This window comes from Chiloscyllium punctatum, chromosome 5 (genome assembly GCF_047496795.1).
Source record: "Chiloscyllium punctatum isolate Juve2018m chromosome 5, sChiPun1.3, whole genome shotgun sequence".
NCBI lineage: Eukaryota > Metazoa > Chordata > Chondrichthyes > Orectolobiformes > Hemiscylliidae > Chiloscyllium > Chiloscyllium punctatum.
In genome coordinates, this window is record NC_092743.1 from 86,916,426 (window position 1) to 86,938,475 (window position 22,050).

The following is a 22,050-nucleotide window of genomic DNA, read 5'->3' on the forward strand; positions in this document are numbered from 1 at the left end:
AACTAGACCATTTTGGGAAAGTTAGATAATAGCAATAAACAGCAGAATGAGACCCCTGCAACTTTTACTGCAGTAGACGATTGAACAGTTGAGGGAGAACCTCAAGCAGACTAAGCAAGGACTGGTCCCATCTCAGATCAGTCAGGAGCAAGAAGAGCATTTGTTCCATGAGAAGAGAATGCTAAGGTTTGCTTTAACGATGATTGTAAAGGACCCTGGAAAATACCAAATAAAAACAGGTTAAAAGTTTTTGAGATGGAAAATATTGGCATTACCCAAGAGGGGTTAGGATAGGTTGGGACCCTTCTGTTGAGAAAGAGAGAAGACTTGTCGGTACCACTTTGGATAAATGTCAACAGACAAAAGATGAATTTGTGTGTCCCTACCCCATATATTGAAAGGAACACGCCTTGTGTAGTTTTCAGTCAAACACCGTTCTAAATTGCACTGCAGAGTTCTAGAAACTGAACACAGATATCACTAGGGTAGCATATAGAGGGATGGGAAAATACTGTATCACAACTTTCCTAAAACACTAACTGTATGGCACCTTCACATTTGACATCCAAAGCACCAACCTTAGTATTGGGCTACACATACCAGCCAAGGTTGGTCTTTGGGGGCGGCACAGTGGCTCAGTGATTAGCACTGCTGCCTCACAGCACCAGCGACCTGGGTTCAATTCCTGCCTGACTGGAGTTTGCACATTCTCCCCGTGTCTGCGAGGGTTTCCTCCAGGTACTCCGTTTTCTTCCCACAATCCAAAGATGTGCAGGTCAGATGAATTGGCCATGCTAAATTGCCCACAGTGTTAGGTGCATTATTCAGGGGTAAATATAGGGAAGGGGAATGGGTCTGGGTGAGTTTCTCTTCGGAGAGGCCGTGTGGATTTGTTGGGCCGAAGGGCCTGTTTCCACGCTGTAGACAATCTAATCTAAACTTAACAAACTCACAAACATCCACAGGAGGAGTGAGATCTTTGTCAATGTTAGTGAGGAACTCAGGCAAACTTTAGGGATTATCAGAAGTACAACACTGGCGTTGACCTCCTACCAGAATGAAACGTAACAGGTCCAGACATAATTGGCAAACGTTCATAAAGTTTTTGCTACTGTTTCTCAGCAGACAGGACAAATTCAAGATGTCATCAGGGAAATCAAAGTGACTAATTGGTATGACGACTTCTGGACTGGGACTCAAACATGCAAATACACTCGGGAGCACATCTGGCAGTGTTGCTCATCCTGTTTACTTTGATCTACCTCATCATCCTCACGGTTAAATTCAGCGGCAGGAAGAAGGAACTCATCCAGCAAATAACATTTGATTCTATGTTCCAACAGCAGGAGCCAAGGAATTAATTAACCTGGACTGTGTGGTTAATATGTAAATCGAGACTATGTAAATTGTTGCATGGTAGGAATTTAACCCGATCAAGTGCTGCTGATTGCAAAGAGGTTTGAGGGTGAGCCAGTGTGCATAAATAATGGCTAATACTCAACTTATGAATTAAGTTATTTGTATATAGTAATGTTAAGCTTATTGATATGTGTAAGGATGATAGTTGGTATCACGAGTGTTAATGTCTCTTTCCAATCGGAAACCCAGATACTCAGGGAGCAGGGCTATCCATCTAAGATTTGACGGCCTGTTCCCCGGGACTCACACCGAGACGAACATTAACTGCGCCTGGAGGATCATCAACTCAGTGAAGGATGCTCTCTGGGTGGTCCGAAACCTGTTGATCTTCCAGCTGAAGGAGTTGACCCCGACTGAGTGTTGCAGACTGGCACATTCCAAGGTCCAAGACTATGTGTTGAGGGACGCGCTGAAGCTTGGAGCAGCTGCCGCCAAGGCGCGGTGGGGAAAGACCACCGTGTAAGATCGGCCTGCCTAAAGAAGAACAGGGGGCCCATGCGGACGTTTTTTGGGCTCTGCGGATGCCTCAGCCAAATATATGCATAAGATTGAGAAATGCACAGACCTGTATATAGCAATGATAAATTCGAATCTGTGTTTGTAAATATGGACATATGTATGGCATGACCAAATGTACAGACCATCAAATCATTTTATGAATAAAGTATATTTTTGAAATTTAAAAAAAATCTAAGATTTGAAACATGCCAGCATGAGGGCATTGTTTGATTTTGTGATCCCATTTTCACTAGATGCAAGGGATCAACAGAAGAGACTGTGATCAGGTGACCATAGGATGAAAATTGGACATTTTAAATTGACCCACAGCTAGAGAAATTGGATTAGACAAAAAATTGGCCAAACAAAATTCAATAGTAGCCAGTAGCTATTGGCTACAGGAAACCAAAGTCAAAAAGGTCACAAAAGTCCAGGAAGCATAAGCTAAAGTCAGCGTGAGGGTGGTGTATTGGCGTGAGGGAGAAGTATCGATCAGACTTTCTGGCACTTTGACTTCCAGCCAGCAACTGAGGACATGAACTTTACATCTCCCCAGCATGGCAACAGCGAAGGGTGTTGGCATCCCAGTGGATGATTTGAATCCCACACATGACCCCATTGGTAAAGGTGACAGGACATTCTGGAAAGGCTGCAATGAGGGGGATAAAAACGCACATCTGGCAGTCACCCCCTCAGTGAAGATTCGCATCAAGACTCGTGGTGGAAGACCATGCAACAACCCAAGAAGATCCAGGAGAAGATTTGTACTGACCTGCAAGATCCACCTTCATGAAAGAAAGCCAAACCTACATTGAAGAGGAAGGAGATTTCAATGGCCCAGCCCAAATATGTGGATCATTGCTGGTGATGTCCTTTCCCAGATAGGGAGTAAATATCATGGGAATCTGGGAAATGCTCATGTGGTGTTTTTACTAAGGAATATTTTATTAATAAAATCAAGTTGAATCACAAACTGAATTCTGTGTTCCTTTATCTGTCTCAGACAAGAGCTCTTGGGTAAAGTGTTTTCAGTACGTAAGCTGGTCAAAGTGTCCAAAGTACAGACAACAGTGTGAATCATGGAGAGGAGCTTGAAGTTGATATGTCCCCACAATATTGATGCTGTTCACTACCTAATGATAAAGAGTCACAGAGAGGAGGATGTTGTGCAAGAAAAATATCAAAGCAGGTTAATAATATCATAGGAATGGATATAAACAAAGCAACAGGCTTCATTTCTAAATGAATAGAAATCAAAATCAGAAAAGTTATGTGAAATCCGCTCAGACCAGATTTGGAGTAATGCAAATAGTTTTGGCCTATACGGAAATAGAAGAACAAAAGCTTTGACATCTTCCTGCTCTTATCAAAGTCATATAATAAGCATTTAAATAAGCATTATGTGATATATTCCTCAAGCTGTCAAAGTATTACAATTCAAAATTAATTATTAACGATAGATGCACAAACAATTGAATGTCCAAGCAATCAGAGAACTCCATATATCATATTAACATTGGAGAGTGGGTGCATTAACACCTGCAATGTCAGACTGTGGTAAAACACTTGTGAAAATCCTTCGGAGGTAGACAGCCCACTTTTCCATTGTAAAGGCCAACTCCACTGAAGGGCAGCCTTTAGTAAAGTCACTTTGCAAATAATCTGTTCCCCCTCCATGGTCCCAGGTTAAATTTCTTTCCCATCACCCTGCCTGAAGTGTGTAACTTATTTTGTTTAGGGAGAATTTACTCCAACATTAGATGTCCTTATTTAGAAAATAGCTTGCATCTAGATATTTGCTGCACAGAGCTTGCTCTCTGGTAAGTAGCCAACATGTTATTGCATTAGTAAGTGTGAATCCATCAAATAAAAATCAAACAAAATATCATTTGCACATTATTATGCAATAATTTGTGAATGGCACTTACTGATCTGACATTTTTCAAACAGACATTTCAAGCACAGTCAGAACCTTAAGAACAGGAACAGGCCATTGAGCCCTTTGAGACTGATCTGCTATTCCACAGGATCACAGCTGATCTGTATCCAAACTCCATTATCTCCCTTTAATTCCAATTTCCTTAAGAAGTTGGCTAGCAAAATATTGATCTCAGATTTAAAATGAATAATGTAGCTATCATCAACTGTTTCTTATAAGACACAGTTCTACATTTCTACAAACTGTTATAGAGTCAGACACACATAGAAACAGACCATTCAGTACAACTCGTCCATGCTAAACAGATATCCTAACATAATCTCATCTCATTTGTCAGCATTTGGCCCACATCCCTCCAGACCCTTCATATTCCAGTGCTCATCCAGATGCCTTTTAAATGTTGTAATTGTAACAGCTTCCACCACTTCTTCTGGCAGCTCAGTCCATACACGCACCATGAAAAAAATGCCATCTAGATCCTTTTTAAATCTTTCCCCTTTCTCCTTAAACTTATGCCTCGAGTTTGGACTCCCCCCACCCTGGGAAAAAGACCTTGGCTGTTTACCTTATCCATGCTACTCAAAATTTTACAAACCTCTATAAGGTCACCCCTCAGCCTCCAACATGCCAATGATAACAGCCTTAATCTATTCAGCCTCTCCCTATAGCTCAAACACTCCAGCCGCAGCAACATCCCTGTAAATCTTTTCTGCACCCTTTCAAGTTTAGCAACACTTTTCCTATAGCATGGAGACAAGAATTGAATATAGTATTCCAAAAGTGGCCTAACGTTCTATACAGCTGTAACATGACATCCCAACTCCTGCATTCAATGCACTGACAATAAAAACAAGCACTATTCCAAACATGTTCTTCCCTACCCTGTCTACCTGCAATTCTATCTTCAAGAAACTATGTACCTGACTCAAGGTCTCCTTGTGCGGCAAAACTCCCCAGCACCCTACCATTAAGTGTATAAACTCCAAGCTGATTTGCCTTAGCTCTTGAGAAATAAGGCAGGGCAGGTGACTGAGGTGTCAGTGAGGGAGCACTTTGGGGCCAGTGACCATAATTCTATTTGTTTTAATATACTGATGGAAAAGGATAGACCAGATCTAAAAGTTGAAGTTATATATTTGAGAAAGGCCAATTTTGATGGTATTAGGCAAGAACTTTCGAAAGCTGATTGGAGGCAGATGTTCGCAGGTAAAGGGACAGCTGGAAAATGGGAAGACTTCAGAAATGAGATAACAAAAATCCAGAGAAAGTATGTTCCTGTCAGGGTGAAAGGGAAGGCTGGTAGATATAGGGAATGCTGGATGACTAAAGAAATTGAGGGTTTGGTTAAGACAAAGAAGGAAGCGTAAGTCAGGTATAGACAGGATAGATCGAGTGAATCCTTTGAAGAGTATATAGGAAGTAGGAGTATACTTAAGAGGGAAATCAGGAGGGCAAAAAGGAGACATGAGATAGCTTTGGCAAATATAATTAAGGAGAATCCAAAGGGTTTTTACAAATATATTAAGGACAAAAGGGTAACTAGGGAGAGAATAGGGCCCCTCAAAGATCAGAGCTGAAAATGTGTTGCTGGAAAAGCGCAGCAGGTCAGGCAGCATGCAAGGAGCAGGAGAATCGACGTTTCGGGCATGAGCCCTTCTTCAGGAATGAGGAAAGTGTGCCCAGCAGGCTAAGATAAAAAGGTAGGGAGGAGGGACTTGGGGGAGGGGCGTTGGAAATGCGATAAGTGGAAGGAGGTTAAGGTGAGGGTGAGAGGCCGGAGTGGGGGTGGGGGTGGAGAGGTCAGGAAGAAGATTGCAGGTTAGGAAGGTGGTGCTGAGTTTGAGGATTGGGACTGAGATAAGGTGGGGGGAGGGGAAATGAGGAAACTGGAGAAATCTGAGTTCATCCTTTGTGGTTGGAGGGTTCCTAGGCGGAAGATGAGGCGCTCTTCCTCCAGCTGTCGTGTTGCTAGGGTCTGGCGATAGAGGAGTCCAAGGACCTGCCTGTCTCCCCAATATAGAGGAGACCACATTGGGTGGAGCGGATGCAGTAAATGATGTGTGTGGAGGTGCAGGTGAATTTGTGGCGGATATGGAAGGATCCCTTGTGGTCTTGGAGGGAAATAAGGGGGAGGTGTGGGCGCCTGTTTTGCATTTCTTGCGGTTGCAGGGGAAGGTGCCATGAGTGGAGGTTGGGTTGGTGGGGGGGTGTGGACCTGACGAGGGAGTCACGGAGGGTGTGGTTTTTTCGGAATGCTGATGGGGAGGGGAGGGAAATATATCCCTGGTGGTGGGGTCCATTTGGAGGTGGCAGAAATGACGACGGATGATACAATGTATATGGAGGTTGGTGGGGTGGTAGGTAAGGACCAGTCAGGTTCTGTCCTGGTGGCGATTGGAGGGGCGGGGTTCAAGGGCGGAGGAGCGGGAAGTGGAGGAGAGGCGGTGGAGAGCATCGTCGATCACAACTGGAAATTGCGGTCTTCGAAGAAGGAGGCCATCTGGGTTGTACGGTATTGGAACTGGTCCTCCTGGGAGCAGATGCAGCAGAGATGAAGGAATTGGGAATATGGGATGGCATTTTTACAGGGGGCAGGGTGGGAGGAGGTGTAGTCTAGGTAGCTGTGGGAGTCGGTTGGTTTATAGTAAATGTCCGTGTTGATTTGGTCGCCCGAGATAAAAGTGGAAAGGTCTAGGAAGGGGAGGGAGGAGTCTGAGATGGTCCAGGTGAACTTGAGGTGGGGGTGGAAGGTGTGGGTAAAGTGGATGAACTGTTTAACCTCCTCGTGGGAGCACGAGGCAGCGCCAATACAGTCATCGATGTAGCGGAGGAAAAGGTGGGGGATGGTGCCAGTGTAGCTGCGGAAGATGGACTGTTCCACATATCCACATATCGAACAATTCTTCTGTCGCCTTCGCCTCCGCGCCTACTCCTTCAACCAGGATTCTCACCCACCCTCTGACAACCCCTTCTCCTGCCTCCAACACACCCCATACACCTGGACACCCTGTGCTGGCCTCTTACCTGCCCTCGATATCTTCATAGCCAACTGCCGCTGCGACATTAACCGCCTCAACCTCTCCACACCTCTCACCCACTCCAACCTCTCACCCTCGGAACGTGGAGCCCTCCACTCCCTCCGTTCCAGCCCCAACCTCACTATCAAACCGGCAGACAAGGGAAGCACGGTAGTAGTTTGGCGCACCAACCTTTACACCGCTGAGGATAAAATGCCAGCTCATGGACACCTCCTCCTACTGCCCCCTTGACCATGGCCCCACCTCCCACCACCAAACCATCATCTCCCAGACCATCCATAACCTCATCACCTCAGGGGATCTCCCATCCACCGCCTCCAACCTCAGTCCCACAACCCCGCACCGCCCGTTTCTACCTCCTGCCCAAAATCCACAAACCTGACTGCCCCGACCGACCCATTGTCTCAGCGTGCTCCTGCCCCACCGAACTCATCTCTGCATACCTCGACACGGTCCTGTCCCCCTTAGTCCAAGAACTCCCCACCTACGTTCAGGACACCACCCACGCCCTCCACCTCCTCCATGATTTTCGCTTCCCCGGTCCTCAACACCTTATCTTCACCATGGACATCCAGTCCCTGTATAACTCTATCCCCCATCACGAAGGACTCAAAGCCCTCCGCTTCTTCCTTTCCCGCCGAACCAACCAATACCCTTCCACTGAAACCCTCCTACGACTCCCTGAACTGGTCCTCACTCTGATCAACTTCTCTTTCCAATCCTCCCACTTCCTCCAAACCAAAGGAGTAGCCATGGGCACCCGCATGGGCCCCAGTTATGCCTGCCTCTTTGTAGGATATGTGGAACAGTCCATCGTCCGCAGCTACATTGGCACCACCCCCCACCTTTTCCTCCACTACATCGATGACTGTTTCAGCGCTGCCTCGTGCTCCCACGAGGAGGTTGAACAGTTCATCCACTTTGCCCACACCTTCCACCCCGACCTCAAATTTACCTGGACCATCTCAGACTCCTCCCTTCCCTTCCTAGACCTCTCCATTTCTATCTTGGGCGACTGAATCAACACGGACATTTACTATAAACCGACCGACTCCCACAGCTACCTAGACTACACCTCCTCCCACCCTGACCCTTGTAAAAATGCCATCCCGTATTCCCAATTCCTTCGTCTCCGCCGTATCTGCTCCCAGGAGGACCAGTTCCAATACCATACATCCCAGATGGCCTCCTTCTTCAAAGACCACAATTTCCCCCCAGACGTGATTGACGATGCCCTCCACCACATCTCTTCCGCTTCCCGCACCTCCGCCCTGGAGCCCCACCCCTCCAATTGCCACTGGTCCTCACCTACCACCCCACCAACCTCCATATACATCGTATCATCCGTCGTCATTTCCGCCACCTTCAAATGGACCCCACCATCAGGGATATATTTCCCTCCCCTCCCCTATCAGTGTTCCGAAAAGATCACTCCCTCCGTGACTCCCTCGTCAGGTCCACACCCCCCACCAACCCAACCTCCACTCCCGGCACCTTCCCCTTCAACCGCAAGAAATGCAAAACTTGCGCCCACACCTCCCCCCTCCCTTCCCTCCAAGATCCCAAGGGATCCTTCCATATCTGCCACAAATTCACCTGCACCTCCACACACATCATTTACTGCATCCGCTGCACCCGATGTGGTCTCCTATACATTGGGGAGACAGGCCACCTATTTGCGGAACGTTTCAGAGAACACCTCTGGGACACCCGGACCAACCAACCCAACCGCCCCATGGCTCAACACTTCAACTCCCCCTCCCACTCCACCAAGGACATGTAGGTCCTTGGGCTCCTCCATCGCCAGACCAGAGCAACACGACAGCTGGAGGAAGAGCGCCTCATCTTCCACCTAGGAACCCTCCAACCATAAGGGATGAACTCAGATTTCTCCAGTTTCCTCATTTCCACTCCCCCAACTTGCCTCAGTCACAACTATTGAACTCAGCACCACCTTCCTAACCTGCAATCTTCTTCCTGACCTCTCCGCCCCCACCCCCGCTCCGGCCTCTCACCCTCACCTTAACCTCCTTCCACCTATTGCATTTCCAACGCCCCTCTCTACCTTTTATCTTAGCCTGCTTGGCACACTTTCCTCATTCCTGAAGAAGGGCTCATGCCCGAAACGTTGATTCTCCTTCTCCTTGGATGCTGCCTGACCTGCTGCACTTTTCCAGCAACACATTTTCAGCTCTGATCTCCAGAATCTGCAGTCCTCACTTTCTCCTTGGGGAGTCCAGAACTAGAGGGTACAGGGGACAACTGTTTCACGCAGAGGGTGGTACATGTATGGAATGGGCTGCCAGAGGAAGTGGTGGAGGCTGGTACAATTGCAACATTTAAGAGACACTTGGATGGGTATATGAATAGGAAGGGTTTGGAGGGATATGGGCCGGGTGCTGGCAGGTGGGACTAGATTGGGTTGGGATATCTAGTCGGCATGGACAGGTTGGACTAAAGGGTCTGTATGCTGTACATCTCTATGACTCTATGACCGCACATTTATCTAAATTAAACTCTATCTGTCTCTCCGCAGCCCTTCAGCCCATCTGATCAAGGTCCAGTTGTACTCTAAGGTAAAGCTCTTCATTGTCCATTACACCAGTTTCGGTGTCATCTGTGAACTTACTAATCATTGGCTTGGTGCCCTGGCGAATCTACACCATACCATCTCTGAAATGTCTTTTCTAAAATGCAGCGTCCAAACATTTAGATATAGTCTCAGAAAGGCTTTGTTCAGCTGCAGCAAAACATCTTTCTTTACATATTCTACCAATCTAGTTATAAAGGTTAATATCCTGTTAATCTTCTTGACATTTCTTGCTCCTTACCACATAAATCTTTTTGGAACTCCAATATTCTTAGCTTTTTGTCATTTCAAGAGAAAGAAGTACTGCAGTCTGTCCTTTTACAGTCCAAAATGAATGGCCTCACACTTGCCTGCATTGAAATTCATCATCATAGATTTTACTACTCGCTTAATCTATCAACGTCTTTATAATTCCATGCTCCTGTCCATGCTGCTTACAATGCTATCAATCTTTGTGTCAGTGGCAAACTCGGATGTATACTTCTCAATTGTATTATCCAATCCATTAACACATATTGTGAAGAGTGAAGCCCAGCCACACATACAGACACTAGACACTTCCTTCTGATTTAATCCATACGCTACTTTCTGCCTCCCATTGACTAAACAGTCATTTAACTAGGTCAATAGCTTGCTTTCAATTCCATGAGCTTTAATACCATGAAGAATCTCTTTCTTGGAACTTCTTGACTCTGAAAATTTATTTAAGCTAAATCTAAAGACATTCACCTATCGACTACTTTAATGCATTCTTTTTTAAAACTGGGATTAATTAGACACGAGCTGGCCTTTACAAATGTTAGGCAAAAGTGAGGACTGCAGATGCTGGAAACCAGAGTTTAGATCAGAGTGGTGCTGGAAAAGCACAGGAGGTCAGGCAGCATCCGAGGAGCAGGAAAATCTAGATCAGTTCAAATGTTTCTAAGTCTCTGTCACTCTGTTCTTCTAACATAGCGACAATACCTGAGTCCACAGTGGTCATGGATCAATTATCTGCAAATTTACCTTGCACTTCCTTTAGGACCATGGTGAGGGGATTGATCTGTCTTTAGTGCCATTGAGCAGATTTTTATTGTTTCCTGATAGCAGGATGGATGAAGCCATGAAGCTACATAACAGTGACCCTCAATATGGTTCCACCGCTGGAGAATGTTCCCAGCAGCAGGCCATGAGGTGCATCAACAATCTATTTCAAGGAAGTGGGCATTCAAAGTACTAAATTAAAGGGCCATTTGCGAGGGTCACCAATATTTTCCAACTGTGTGGTGAATGAATAGTCAAAGGCAAGATAGTTGGGATTCTGAAAGTGTGATAGGAAGTGAATTGGGGAATTTTTTTCCCCTAGGGATAGATGCAGCTTATGATAGGGTTAGGATGTGCCAATAGAGTGTGGGTGGAGTTGAGAAGGTACCACACAGGAGGCTGCTAAATAAGAGCCATTGTGTCAGGGGCCAGGTACTGGCATAGATAGAAGTTTGGCTGGCATGTAGAAGGTAGAGAATGGGAATAAAGGCCTTTTTTCTGATGATTAGTGGAGTTGCTCAAAGGTCAGTGGCCACAACTATTCATGCTAAAACATTAACGATCTGAATGAAGGAACTGAGAGCAATGTTGCTAAAGTTTGCAGATAACGCAAAGATAGGTGGTGGAATAGGAAGTGTTGAAGAGGTGGAAAGGCTGCAGAAAGACTTGAACAGCTAGCAGAGTGGACAGAAAGTGACAGATAGAATACAGATGAGGTCATGAACTCTGAAAAGAAGAATAGGAGAATATATTATCTTTTAAATGGAGAAAGGCTTCGGAAGTTTGAAGCACAAAGGGATTTAGGAGTCCTAGTCGAGAATTTCCTTAAGTTTAAAATACATGGTTATTTGACAGTTAGGAAAGCAAATGCAGTGCAAGCATTCATTTCAAGATGGCCAGAATGAAAAAAAGGAGGCACTGCTGTGGCTGAATTAGGCTCTGGTCAGACTGTATTTGGAATATTGTGAGTAGCTTTGGGCCCCATATCTAAGGAGAGATATGCTAGCTTTTGAAAGGCCTCCAGAGGAGGTTTACAAGAATGAGCTCAGGGATGAAGGGTTTGTCGAGCGAGCGCGGGCAAAAGAGATAGAGTCAGAGAGAGACTTTCCTTTACTGCAAGCCTTGGAGGTTCTTCCTTTACTGCAAGCCTTGGAGGTTTTTTTCCCATCTGACTCCCTAGGTTTTTTGAAATAGAATTGGATTGAATTGAATTTATTATCATGTGTACCGAGGCACAGTGAAAAGCTTTGTCTTGCAAGCAACACAGGCAGATCACAGAGTTAAGTAGCATAGATAGTAAATAATAGATAAACAGCAGCAAAAACAAAAACACAGGTACAGGCGAATGTTAAGAGTTTGTGAGTCCATTCAGTATTCTAACAACAGTAGGGTAGAAACTGTTACGAAACCGTCTGGTGCGTGCATTCAGGCTTCTGTACCTTCTCCCTGATGTTAGAGGTTGTAGAAAAACATTGCCAGGGTGGGATGGATCTTTGAGAATGCTAGCAGCCTTCCCTTGACAGCGGGCCTGGTAGATGGATTCTATAGATGGGAGGTTGACCTTTATGATTGTCCGGGCAGAATTCACCATTCTCTGTAATCATCGCCGATCTTGAATGGTACAGTTGCCATACCAGGTAGTGATACATCCAGACAGAATGCTCTCGATGGCACACCTATAAGAATTGGCAAGGGTATTAGCCATCATGCCAAATTTCCTCAGCTGCCTGAGGAAGAAGAGACGTTGTTGGGCCTTTATAACCAGCACATCCACATAAAGAGTCCCACTGAAAATCAATAATGAGTTCCTTGGTTTTGCTGGCATTGAGAGCTAGGTTGTTCTCAGTGCACCATTTTTCCAGATCTTCCACCTCCCATCTGTAGTCTGTTTCATCACCGTCTGAGATTCGACCAACTATGGTGGTGTCATCAGCGAACTTGTAAATGGCATTAGTCTGGTGTTTGGCGACGCAGTCATGGACAATCAGTGAGTACACACCCCTGGGGGGTTCCAGTGTTGAGTGTTAGTAACAATGAAATATTGTCCCCAATCTTCACTGATTGTTGCCTGTGGGTCAGGAAACTGAGGATCCAGTTGCAGAGAGTGGGGCTTAGTCAGAGATTACTAAGTTTAGTAATCAGTCTTGAGGGGAAACAATGAGCAGAAAGGGTTGCTACACAATCCTGAATACAAGGCTCCATAGTCTCTTCCAACCAGGTTTTCCCACAATGAAAGACAATATACCACATCACCAAACTCTCTAAAAGCTTTGTTTGGCTATTATACCAAAGTCATTTGTCTTTCTAATTAGGACATGATTAAGCTGTCAATCTCATTCCTTGATAAAGTGCTGTTTAATCCAGAAAGTGTCCAAACAGTTCAAGATCTTCTCATTTTCATACAGAATTCATAAATAAAGATATTATAATCTCTACTATGCCTGATTGATTTCTCTCATCTTCAATTGCAGCATGTGGTCTGGAATTTTCATCCTGATAGTTATTGATTCCAAATTTCAATCATTCCAACAACATCTAGGAGATTTTATCTTCCAGACACATTGTTACTGACCTGGATCCAGGCATGTTGCATTAACGCCCAAGGTTAAAGTAGGACCCATCACCTTTTTTTGTTGTGCACGGCCCATTATTTTCAATGTGCTACACCTTTACTTGCATTGCATAGTCAGACATATACGGTATCTTAAAAGGGACAAATTGTGCACGGTCTGTGCAGTACCATGTGCCTCCAAATAGAAGTGAAGCTTTCTGGGAAAATAGCTATTTCCAGTTCTTGCCTCAACTTCAGAAGGAATATTTTAATTTTAAAACCTTGATATACTTAACAAAGAAGCAAAATCCTATATGGCAGGTTTGCAATAGTACCACTATATTAAAAATGTCATTTTCTTACAGTTAGAATGTACAGCAGTGGCATCAATTGAAGGATCTATCTTGTGGTGCTAGCACTGGATTGGCAAATACAATTAGGATATGGAGTTTGCAAGAGTTGGCTCAATCATTGGCAGTCATAGCTGAGAAGGTGTTGTGAGAAAGTGTCAGAGTTTAAATTCCCATTTATATTTGGATTATTTCAAAATTTCAATTTGCAGTTTTATTGACTGAGAGTGAGGTGGGGAATTGATATATCTTTAGTAGTAGTACATTCAGGTAATGAATCACAACAGCGTTAATTTGAGGAATTTTTTCCTAAAAGTATTGTGCATTTCTGATAAGGTACAAGGCTGCTAAGACCTAAACCTAACCTCCAAATGAAGTCAATTCATTCCTTCTTTTCCTGGTGTTTGTTTATTTTCCAATTTTAATATCTAACACCTCAATCTTTACAGGAAGTGAGGAAATGACAATAACAGCCAGAAAACATGTGGAGACTAAAGATAAAGGCCTTGTTAACATTTTATCTTTCCCTTCTGGTAGCCAGGGAAATTGATTGCACAGTGGGATTCCAATCTTTTAATGAAGTGTCCTGCCTCTCCACAGAAGGAGACTCAAACACCACAAAACCCACTGCTATGTATTGTAACAAGGAATATGGTAGTTCAGTGACAACATCACTAGGCTAGTAATCCAGAGACCTTAACTGCTGGCTCAGAGACATGGGCTCAAGTTCCATCGCAGGATCTAATGGAAGGTGCATTTCATTGAAAGCTAATTTTAAAACGTCCATGAAACTATCATCGATTGTTTGAGACACTCTTCTCATTCACTAGTGCCCCTTGTGGGAAGGAAATGTGCTATGCTTAACTGTTCTGGTTTACATGTGACTCCAGACCCAGAGCAATGTGATTTACCATCAATTGCCCTCTGAAATGACCTGGTGAGCCATTTATTCAGGGATGGCAAGAAATGCTGGCCTTGCCAGTGACATCCTCATTATTCAAAGTATAAATTATTTTTAAAGAACCGCAGCAATTTGTGAATACCCTTGCTGACTTTTCGTTGCTAAACCCTTCCCCCCACCTGTCACTGAGTTCTTAATATTAATGCTTAAATATTAAAATAGCTAACCGTTAATATTACAACAGTGATACACATTTCACATCTTTCTTACAGTGGTGTTTGTCAGCAGCAATCTACACCAAAAGGAATTCAGCAGATATAATTGCAAGCCATGAGGAATAAATCACCTGGAGTCATGACAAGTTTCCACCTTTAACACAAACTGTTCTTAATATGCATTTTTAAAATAATGCTGAATGGTATATTTTTGATGCATTATTTTAACACATTTTATTACTGTTTGGTTCCAAGTGAAGAACTTTTAATCTCCAGGCTGGTTGGGTGAAAATCAAAATTGCAAATGAGTCCCGAGGTCCACATGCCTTGAAATCTCCTACGCACAGCTGACATGCAGGCAAAAGGGGAAGCTTCGCAACTAATCCACTTCCTGAAGGCAGAATGCTCATTGAAAGATTTTAACCTAGTTGCATGCCTCTGATTCCATTTCTTGTTCAAAATTTAAGGTTGTCCAGCCATGTTTCCTGTGACTTAGCAAACACTGTAACTAAACAGAGATAAAGGTTTCTGTGGGCTACAGAAAATTGTATTTTTCAGCGCTGCTTGTGGATGAAGAAAGAAAAACCGGAGATCGTTCCCTCAACTCTCAAAACAATTCTTCCCACCTCTCCCCACCTCCCACCAGATAACTGCTCATCTCCTCACCATCCCAACATTCCCACCAAATCCAACAACCTCCTAAAAACCTCAATCTCCCATAATCCCCTCTATGCCTTTCATGATTTTACGATATTGTCCTCTCTTTCCCCAATCTCTCCAGCACCTTCCTTCACTGATCTCTCCAATCTTTATCTAATTTCCTCACCTCCGATCACTCTGGCAGCTTGGCCGATCTCTGCTAAATTCTGGAGGTGCAGCTGTGACAATATTCAATAATAATACATCATGTAGGAATGAGCAACAACTGATATTAGAAAGTATCACTGCATAGCACTTCAGCTTTAATTGTGAATTTAGTCAGTCAAATTAGCATTTTTGAATTTTAATACCTTTACATAAAGAAACTTGTTTATTGTGTTTCATACAGATCTGAATGAGTGGGTTAACTCTTTAGTTGAGCAAGAGTTAGGTGATGCCACAGTTGTCCACAGCAAATTTAAGTTAAGGAAGAAAAATAAGGCAGAGTTTGCACATTCAGTGTGAATATACAGCCTTGAGCATTCTGTAAGTCTGATTTGCCCAGAGATATAAGATGTCATTAGTTTCTAACAGTACAGAAACTTTAATTAGAGTTTTATGGAATGCTGTAAAATGTTTAATCCTATCATGATTTCAAAAGTTTCCTGTTGCTCCTGATGTGGCTATTACGTTTCTCTGAGTCAACACCCAAGCTTAACAAGTAGGCGCAATGATCACAGATCATCTACTAGATTCGTTATTAAATACCTAACAATTGAACACAACATTCAGCTGCCAATGCCACTGCTGGAAGTGGGCGTATGTAGGTGTGCCAGGCACAGTTGGATAGTAATGTCTCCTGAGCTCAAACAGCCTATCATTGATCACAGATATGGAATTACCATTTAGCCAATATGCCAAAGGACAACCTGTGGCTCTCAGCTATATCCAGCAAGTAATTAAGAACCTTCGACAACAATTGCTGAATCAGCCAGCTTTGGTTGATGGTGAGACCCAAGCCAAACCTTGCTACTGGCAGCAGTTGCCTGAGAGAGTGGCATAGTATCACCACCCCACCCTCAGGATGTACCAGCCTGGTTAGATGGCCAGCTGCTCAGCAGTGCTCATGACCAACACTAGCCACTCTTGCCATGATGCCCTGTAGACTATTGAATGTGCCTGGGGAAGCCAAGGCTAGGCAGAAACAAGGCAGACACTACTGCCAGAGAAGATACTTCCATAAGTCATCCCCACACCATGGATACCTGCTGAGAGGCTGCCCTTAAATGGACATCGAAGTGTCTCCATTGTCCTTCAACTAGACAGCTCTACTGGCAAGGGGGGCACTGCTGGCAATATGCCACAGAAGCAGCAGGAAGATGCAAGGCTCCTGTGCCTTTGCCATCTTGTCAGCCCTTTCTCCTCCTAGTCCATCTCCAATTATCTGGTAAAATTCATCCAATTGAAAGGGAGGGGAAGACAAAATAATGTCTGTGATAAAATCCATTTTCAGTGTTGAAGTGTATACCTGCTGTTTTGTGTTGAAAGAAATGGCACAAAACAATTAACATCCAACTTCATGAAAATATTAATCAGTGAAAATGTCCAGTAGCTGCAGAGCTCTTGACAAGGCATTGGATTCTGGATAAAAGAGGTAAAACGTCGATTTCAAAGCTCCTTGGATGCTGCCTGAACTGCTGTGCTCTTCCAGCACCACTAATCCAGAATTGGATTTTGGATGAACACAATAGCCGGGATTTTCCTCTTTAAGGATGAGAGACCTTCCCTGCCTCACCACCAGTGGGAGGCTGCCGGACTGAGTAACAGGTCAGCACTTATTATTCATAGAGGAGTATAGCACAGAAACAAATCCTTCAGTCAAACGTGTCAATGCGACCAGATAACCTAAATTAATCTAGTCCCATTTGCCAGCATTTGGCCCATATCCCTCTAAACTCTTCCTATTCATATACCATTGTTGTAATTGTACCACCTCCACCACTTCCGCTGGCAGTTCATTCCATACACATACCACCCCCTGCATGAAAAAGCTGCATCTTAGATCCTTTTTAAATGTTTCCCCATTCACCTTAAATCTGTGCCCATTAGTTTTGGACTCCCCTACCCAGGGGAAAGGACCTTGACCATTAACTCTATCCATGCCCCTCATGATTATATAAACCTCAATAAGGTCACCCCTCAGCCTCCGACAATCCAGGGAAAATAGCCCCAGCCTATTCAGCCTCTCCCTATAAATCCCTGATTGGTGAGCTTTTCAACCAATCAGATGGCTGCAGCTGAGAAGTCCCACCCTGGATGAAGTTGCTGGCCAATTAGAGGCTGGTAGCCACTGCAAACTGGAATGATGAATGAGAAGGTGAATGAGTTTATTGGGGATGGGGCAAATCATGAGAATGGGTCACAAAGACAGAGAGGTGTCAGGGGTTAGGGAGGTACAGAACCAAGGATAGGGGGTTGCTTTCAGCAGCCACTTCACCCTCATCCAGGTCCTTAGTTTGGGCCAATAGAGAACCCCCACTACAATCCATCAGGCTGGTTGCCTAGATTTGCCAGAAGGGGAGTCAGCTACTTATTGTGTCTGCTGGAAAGGCAGGTAATCAGGGCAGTTGTAAGTTGAGGCCTTTAAGTACTCATTAATTGGACACTGAACTGCTCTAAATGTTGATGGGTTGGGAAGGCTCACCATGAAACATTCTACCAAGAACTTAATTGTTGAGGTTGTAGGATGTGAACGTCCTGCTGATAGTGCCAATCCACCCAATTATTTACACTTTCTGCCACTTTTCCTGTCATCTAAAAGCAGGGGAATATCCCACTCAATATATTGCCTAAAGTAACCATCAAAAACATCTTCATATTGAGACATACTATCAAATACATTTTTTTTTGGATAGCTTTTTGATCCTAATGTGATTATTGAAATATACATTCTGGACAAAAGGGGCTTTGCAGTACATTTATAGGGCTAATTCATTCATAGAACCAGCAATAGGTATGATGGATCATCGAGATTCCTTCCATGTTGTATTAGTACATGAAATCAAGATGTTGATAAAACTCCGCTATTGGTTCCTGTCATAATTGGAACCATGTTAGCACTTTCTTAAATTCCTTCATAGGACGTGGGCATCACTGGTGGACCAGAATTTATTGCCCATCCTTAGTTGCCCTTGAAAACCAAAAAAAACAGAAATACAGCAATAGGCACATTTGATTTTCAATCAACCTTCATAACTTAAGTTGTTACAAATGCAAGATTTCATGGGAAGTTATGTATTATATGGAGCTCTCATTCATTTTAAGATAATATAGGATATTGTGGAATGGGAAATGGTGAAATCATAGAACAGGCCCAAGTGATTTGGTTATTATCAGGAAGAGACCTAGGTCAAAATCTACTGAAAATCAAAGGGACAGTTCTCACAACGAAAGGGAATATCTAGTTTTGCTAGGCACAGATTCTCAAACTCAGAGCCCAGGCTGATCAAAACTGGCTACTCTGTGCAGTGGTGTGAAAATGATGAATGTCAGTTTGAGGATACTCAGAAGATGCAGTGAAGTGATTTTCAAAAGGACACTCAATTATGCTGAATATCGTAACAAGAAGAGAGTCTTCTAATAAATTCGAAGTAGTTCAGAAGTTAATCCACATGCCACATGGATGCAGAGAGTGGAGAATAATGTGGAATAAATGAATCACAAAGTAGTTTTGTCAACTTAATTAGATAATGAAGAAATATTGGTTGCCTATTGAATAATGTTTCATTTATGTTGATTTCAATTTGTTTATTACAGTAAAAATCCTAAAATGCAAAATCATGTCACTTGATATTTTTACCATCAATTCCTGGAAAATCCTCATTTCTTTTTAAAAAAAGTAATTGATCTTTACAAGAGTGAAGACCAGACCAAATTAAATTGTTTTTAATATTTACCTCCATGCTCAAAAATGGTTCATATTCTGAGGCTAAAACAGTTGCACAGTGTCAAAACAGGGTTTCAATAAGTTAACTTCAACTGCACATCTGCTACTCCAGATTACTAATGCAAAACGGAATGACTTGGAATGCTTAATGTATGCGTTAACACATACCTCATCTTCTGCATGAGCCAGTTCCTTCTTCAGCTCTTCCACCCGCAGTCTTAACTTTTTCACTTCTGCTTCATGCTGTTCAACTCTTCGATTGGAATGGGTGAATTCTGCCAACTTGTCTTGGTATTGCTTCTTCAGTTTATTGTGGGCATGTCGAAAGTCAGAAAGTTCCTGAAGTTAAATATTTTAAAAGTCAATTCATTCACTTCAGTATAAAGTTACAAGTGAATATATCAAAGTTACGAGTGAATATAAGAAAAATCAAGAAACAGTATTTAAGACCTGGAATATTAAGTTTGATTTAAAAATAAATCTGCAGATGTAAAATTAAGTGAAGGTGAAGGTAGTCATACTATCAACCTGGTGTTCTTTAATGAATAAATCTAGATCTATCTGAATCTCAGACCATTGCTGGTAACATAGAAAAGTATCTATGATTGAAGGGTTAGCAACCTGGTCGGGTTTGCCTTAAATTGCACTACTGCAAATTATGAAATTGAATTAAATAAATCTGATAATTTTTGTAACTGCATACAAGAGAGATTACCCGCAATGCCCACTGCATGGTTCCCTGCATGCTTTCAGGGAGAAAAACTTGTCACCCCTTCCTAATCTGATCTACATGCACTGAGGTCAGGTCACCCAGTAAGTCAGTCAGCTGTCGTCAGATCAATGAGGAAACATGACTATGCCAGAATTTGCTACATCACAAAACAAACATTGAATCAAGTTCTACACAAAGACTCATCATTTTCAGTCATCCTTTCCCTTCTACCTCAATTGGGAATCTATCCATTTCCTTTTGTTCATGTCATTCTCAACTGGTAGCATTGTTATCTGGAACACAGGGGCTAATGTTTCATTTCAGGATGTGGATGTATTCCGTCCATGAACTAGTCAGCTAAGTGGCTCTGCATGACGTGGGAACATACCCAATCATGTGGCAAGAGGAAGTCGATATCCCTTCTGTTACATCATGGCGTCAAAGGTCTAGCCATGCTATTTATAAAACACTCAGCTATCCCAACTAGGGAGGAACATCACCGGTGCTCTTCAAGTTGAAGCCTTCTAGTACACCATTATTTGCTGGTCCTCACCGGATAAGTTTACGGGCTAATCTGCTCTTCAGGATTGGTATTGCAGACAAGAAACACGTGGCTTTACTCTTCAAGTCCTCCAGGCTACCTAGGAAAGGTGGAAGATCCTGTTTCCCAGGGATGGCAGAGTAAGACGAATTGTCTGGATAGAGCTGCAACACAGGCTAACACCATGCAGCTTACTCCAAAACCTGGGTGCAGAGCAGTAAAAGAACAAACTGTTGTACTGCATCTGTGTCAGTGACACCACGTATTCACAACAAAATAACACTAAATACAGCACCATACAATGTAGAAATGAATGTCCAAGGGCTGTCAGAGAAGAGTTTGGGGGATTGTAGCCAAGCTGTCATAGAATCATAGATTCCCTACAGCGTGGAAACAGGCCATCCAGCCCATCAAGTCTAGCCTTCAAAGAACATCCCACCCTATCCCTGAAACCATGCATTCCCCAGCCTGCATATCCCTAGATACTATGGACAATGTAGCGTGGCCAATCCATCTAACCTACCCATTTTTGCCTGTAGGATGAAACCAGAGCACCTGGAAGATAACCACATAGGAACAGGCAAATTCCACACAGACAGTCACATGAGGCTGGAATTGAACCAGGGTTCCTGGTGCTGTCAGGCAGCAGTGCTAACTACTGAGCCACTGTGTCACCCAATTAGATGGAACATATGACCTGAACATGTGAGAGTTCAACTAGTTGGCTGTCAAACACTTACTGAGGAAGGGTCAGGAACTGTCATGGGTAAACGTGCCCATACGTCATTACATACCTACTGAGCTAATACTCAATCACTCTGTCTCTCTGAGTGGCAGGACAAAGCCACTCATAAGAGGCAGAAATGTTTCAAGACCTGGAGGCATCCCGTATAACAAATCCTAACCCCAGTTAAGGAGGCAGCTACAGAATGTGTTGGTAAAGACAAGAAACAAAGCCTGTGCTAATGGAGAGACAGCCACCCACTCAGGTTGCTGCCAGTCCGGTGTTGATAAATAGACTAAAAGAATAATGCCTGAAACATTGTTCAAAAAAGGTTTTGTAGAGTCATTCAGTCATACAGTATAGAAAGAGACACTTTGGTCCAACCATTCCATGCCAAGCATAATCCCAAACTAAACTAGTCCCACATGCCTGCTGCTGCCCCATGTCCCTCCAAACATTTCCTATTCATGTATCTATCCAAATGTCTTTTAAATGGCTATCTGTTGAAAATGCCACACAATCAAAGTCGAAACATTCCATGTTTGCCATGATAGAATGAAATTATATTGGCGACTTCGGTTTCTCTCAGTCTAGACATTTGACAATTTGATGTAATGATGACAGTTGCTGGTTCAATTTCAGTTCAAATAGACATTTCAATTTGAAATCAGTTTCATGGATATTCATTCAGAGAAGGCAAAACAAACTAGATTCAACCTTTCCTGCTTTTACTTAATTTGAGGTTAGTTCACAAAAACAAGTGTGAGGCTTGCAACCCTGACCAGATTGTGCTTCCTGTGCAATGAATGGATTTGAAAAGGCCAATTAAGAACTAGTTAAGAGACATCAATTGTCATTGATCTTTGAAATGTGTTGATTGATTAAGCAGTTGATTTTTGGTAGCACCAGGCTCACATTCAAAACAACCTTTTCCATCTAATTAGTGAAATCATTGATTAATTTG

At 43.4% G+C, this 22,050-nt stretch overlaps 1 protein-coding gene across 10 annotated transcripts in view; it reads right to left on the bottom strand.

Moving 5' to 3' along the window:
- Positions 1–22,050, bottom strand: part of LOC140477201 (coiled-coil domain-containing protein 102A-like) — a 570,837-nt gene that overhangs the window by 224,358 nt on the left and 324,429 nt on the right. For all 10 annotated transcript variants that reach the window (XM_072570682.1, XM_072570683.1, XM_072570679.1 and 7 more), the window contains one exon: positions 19,278–19,448. In XM_072570682.1, coding sequence (XP_072426783.1) covers positions 19,278–19,448 — 171 coding nt within the window. The remainder of the gene's footprint in view (positions 1–19,277; positions 19,449–22,050) is intronic.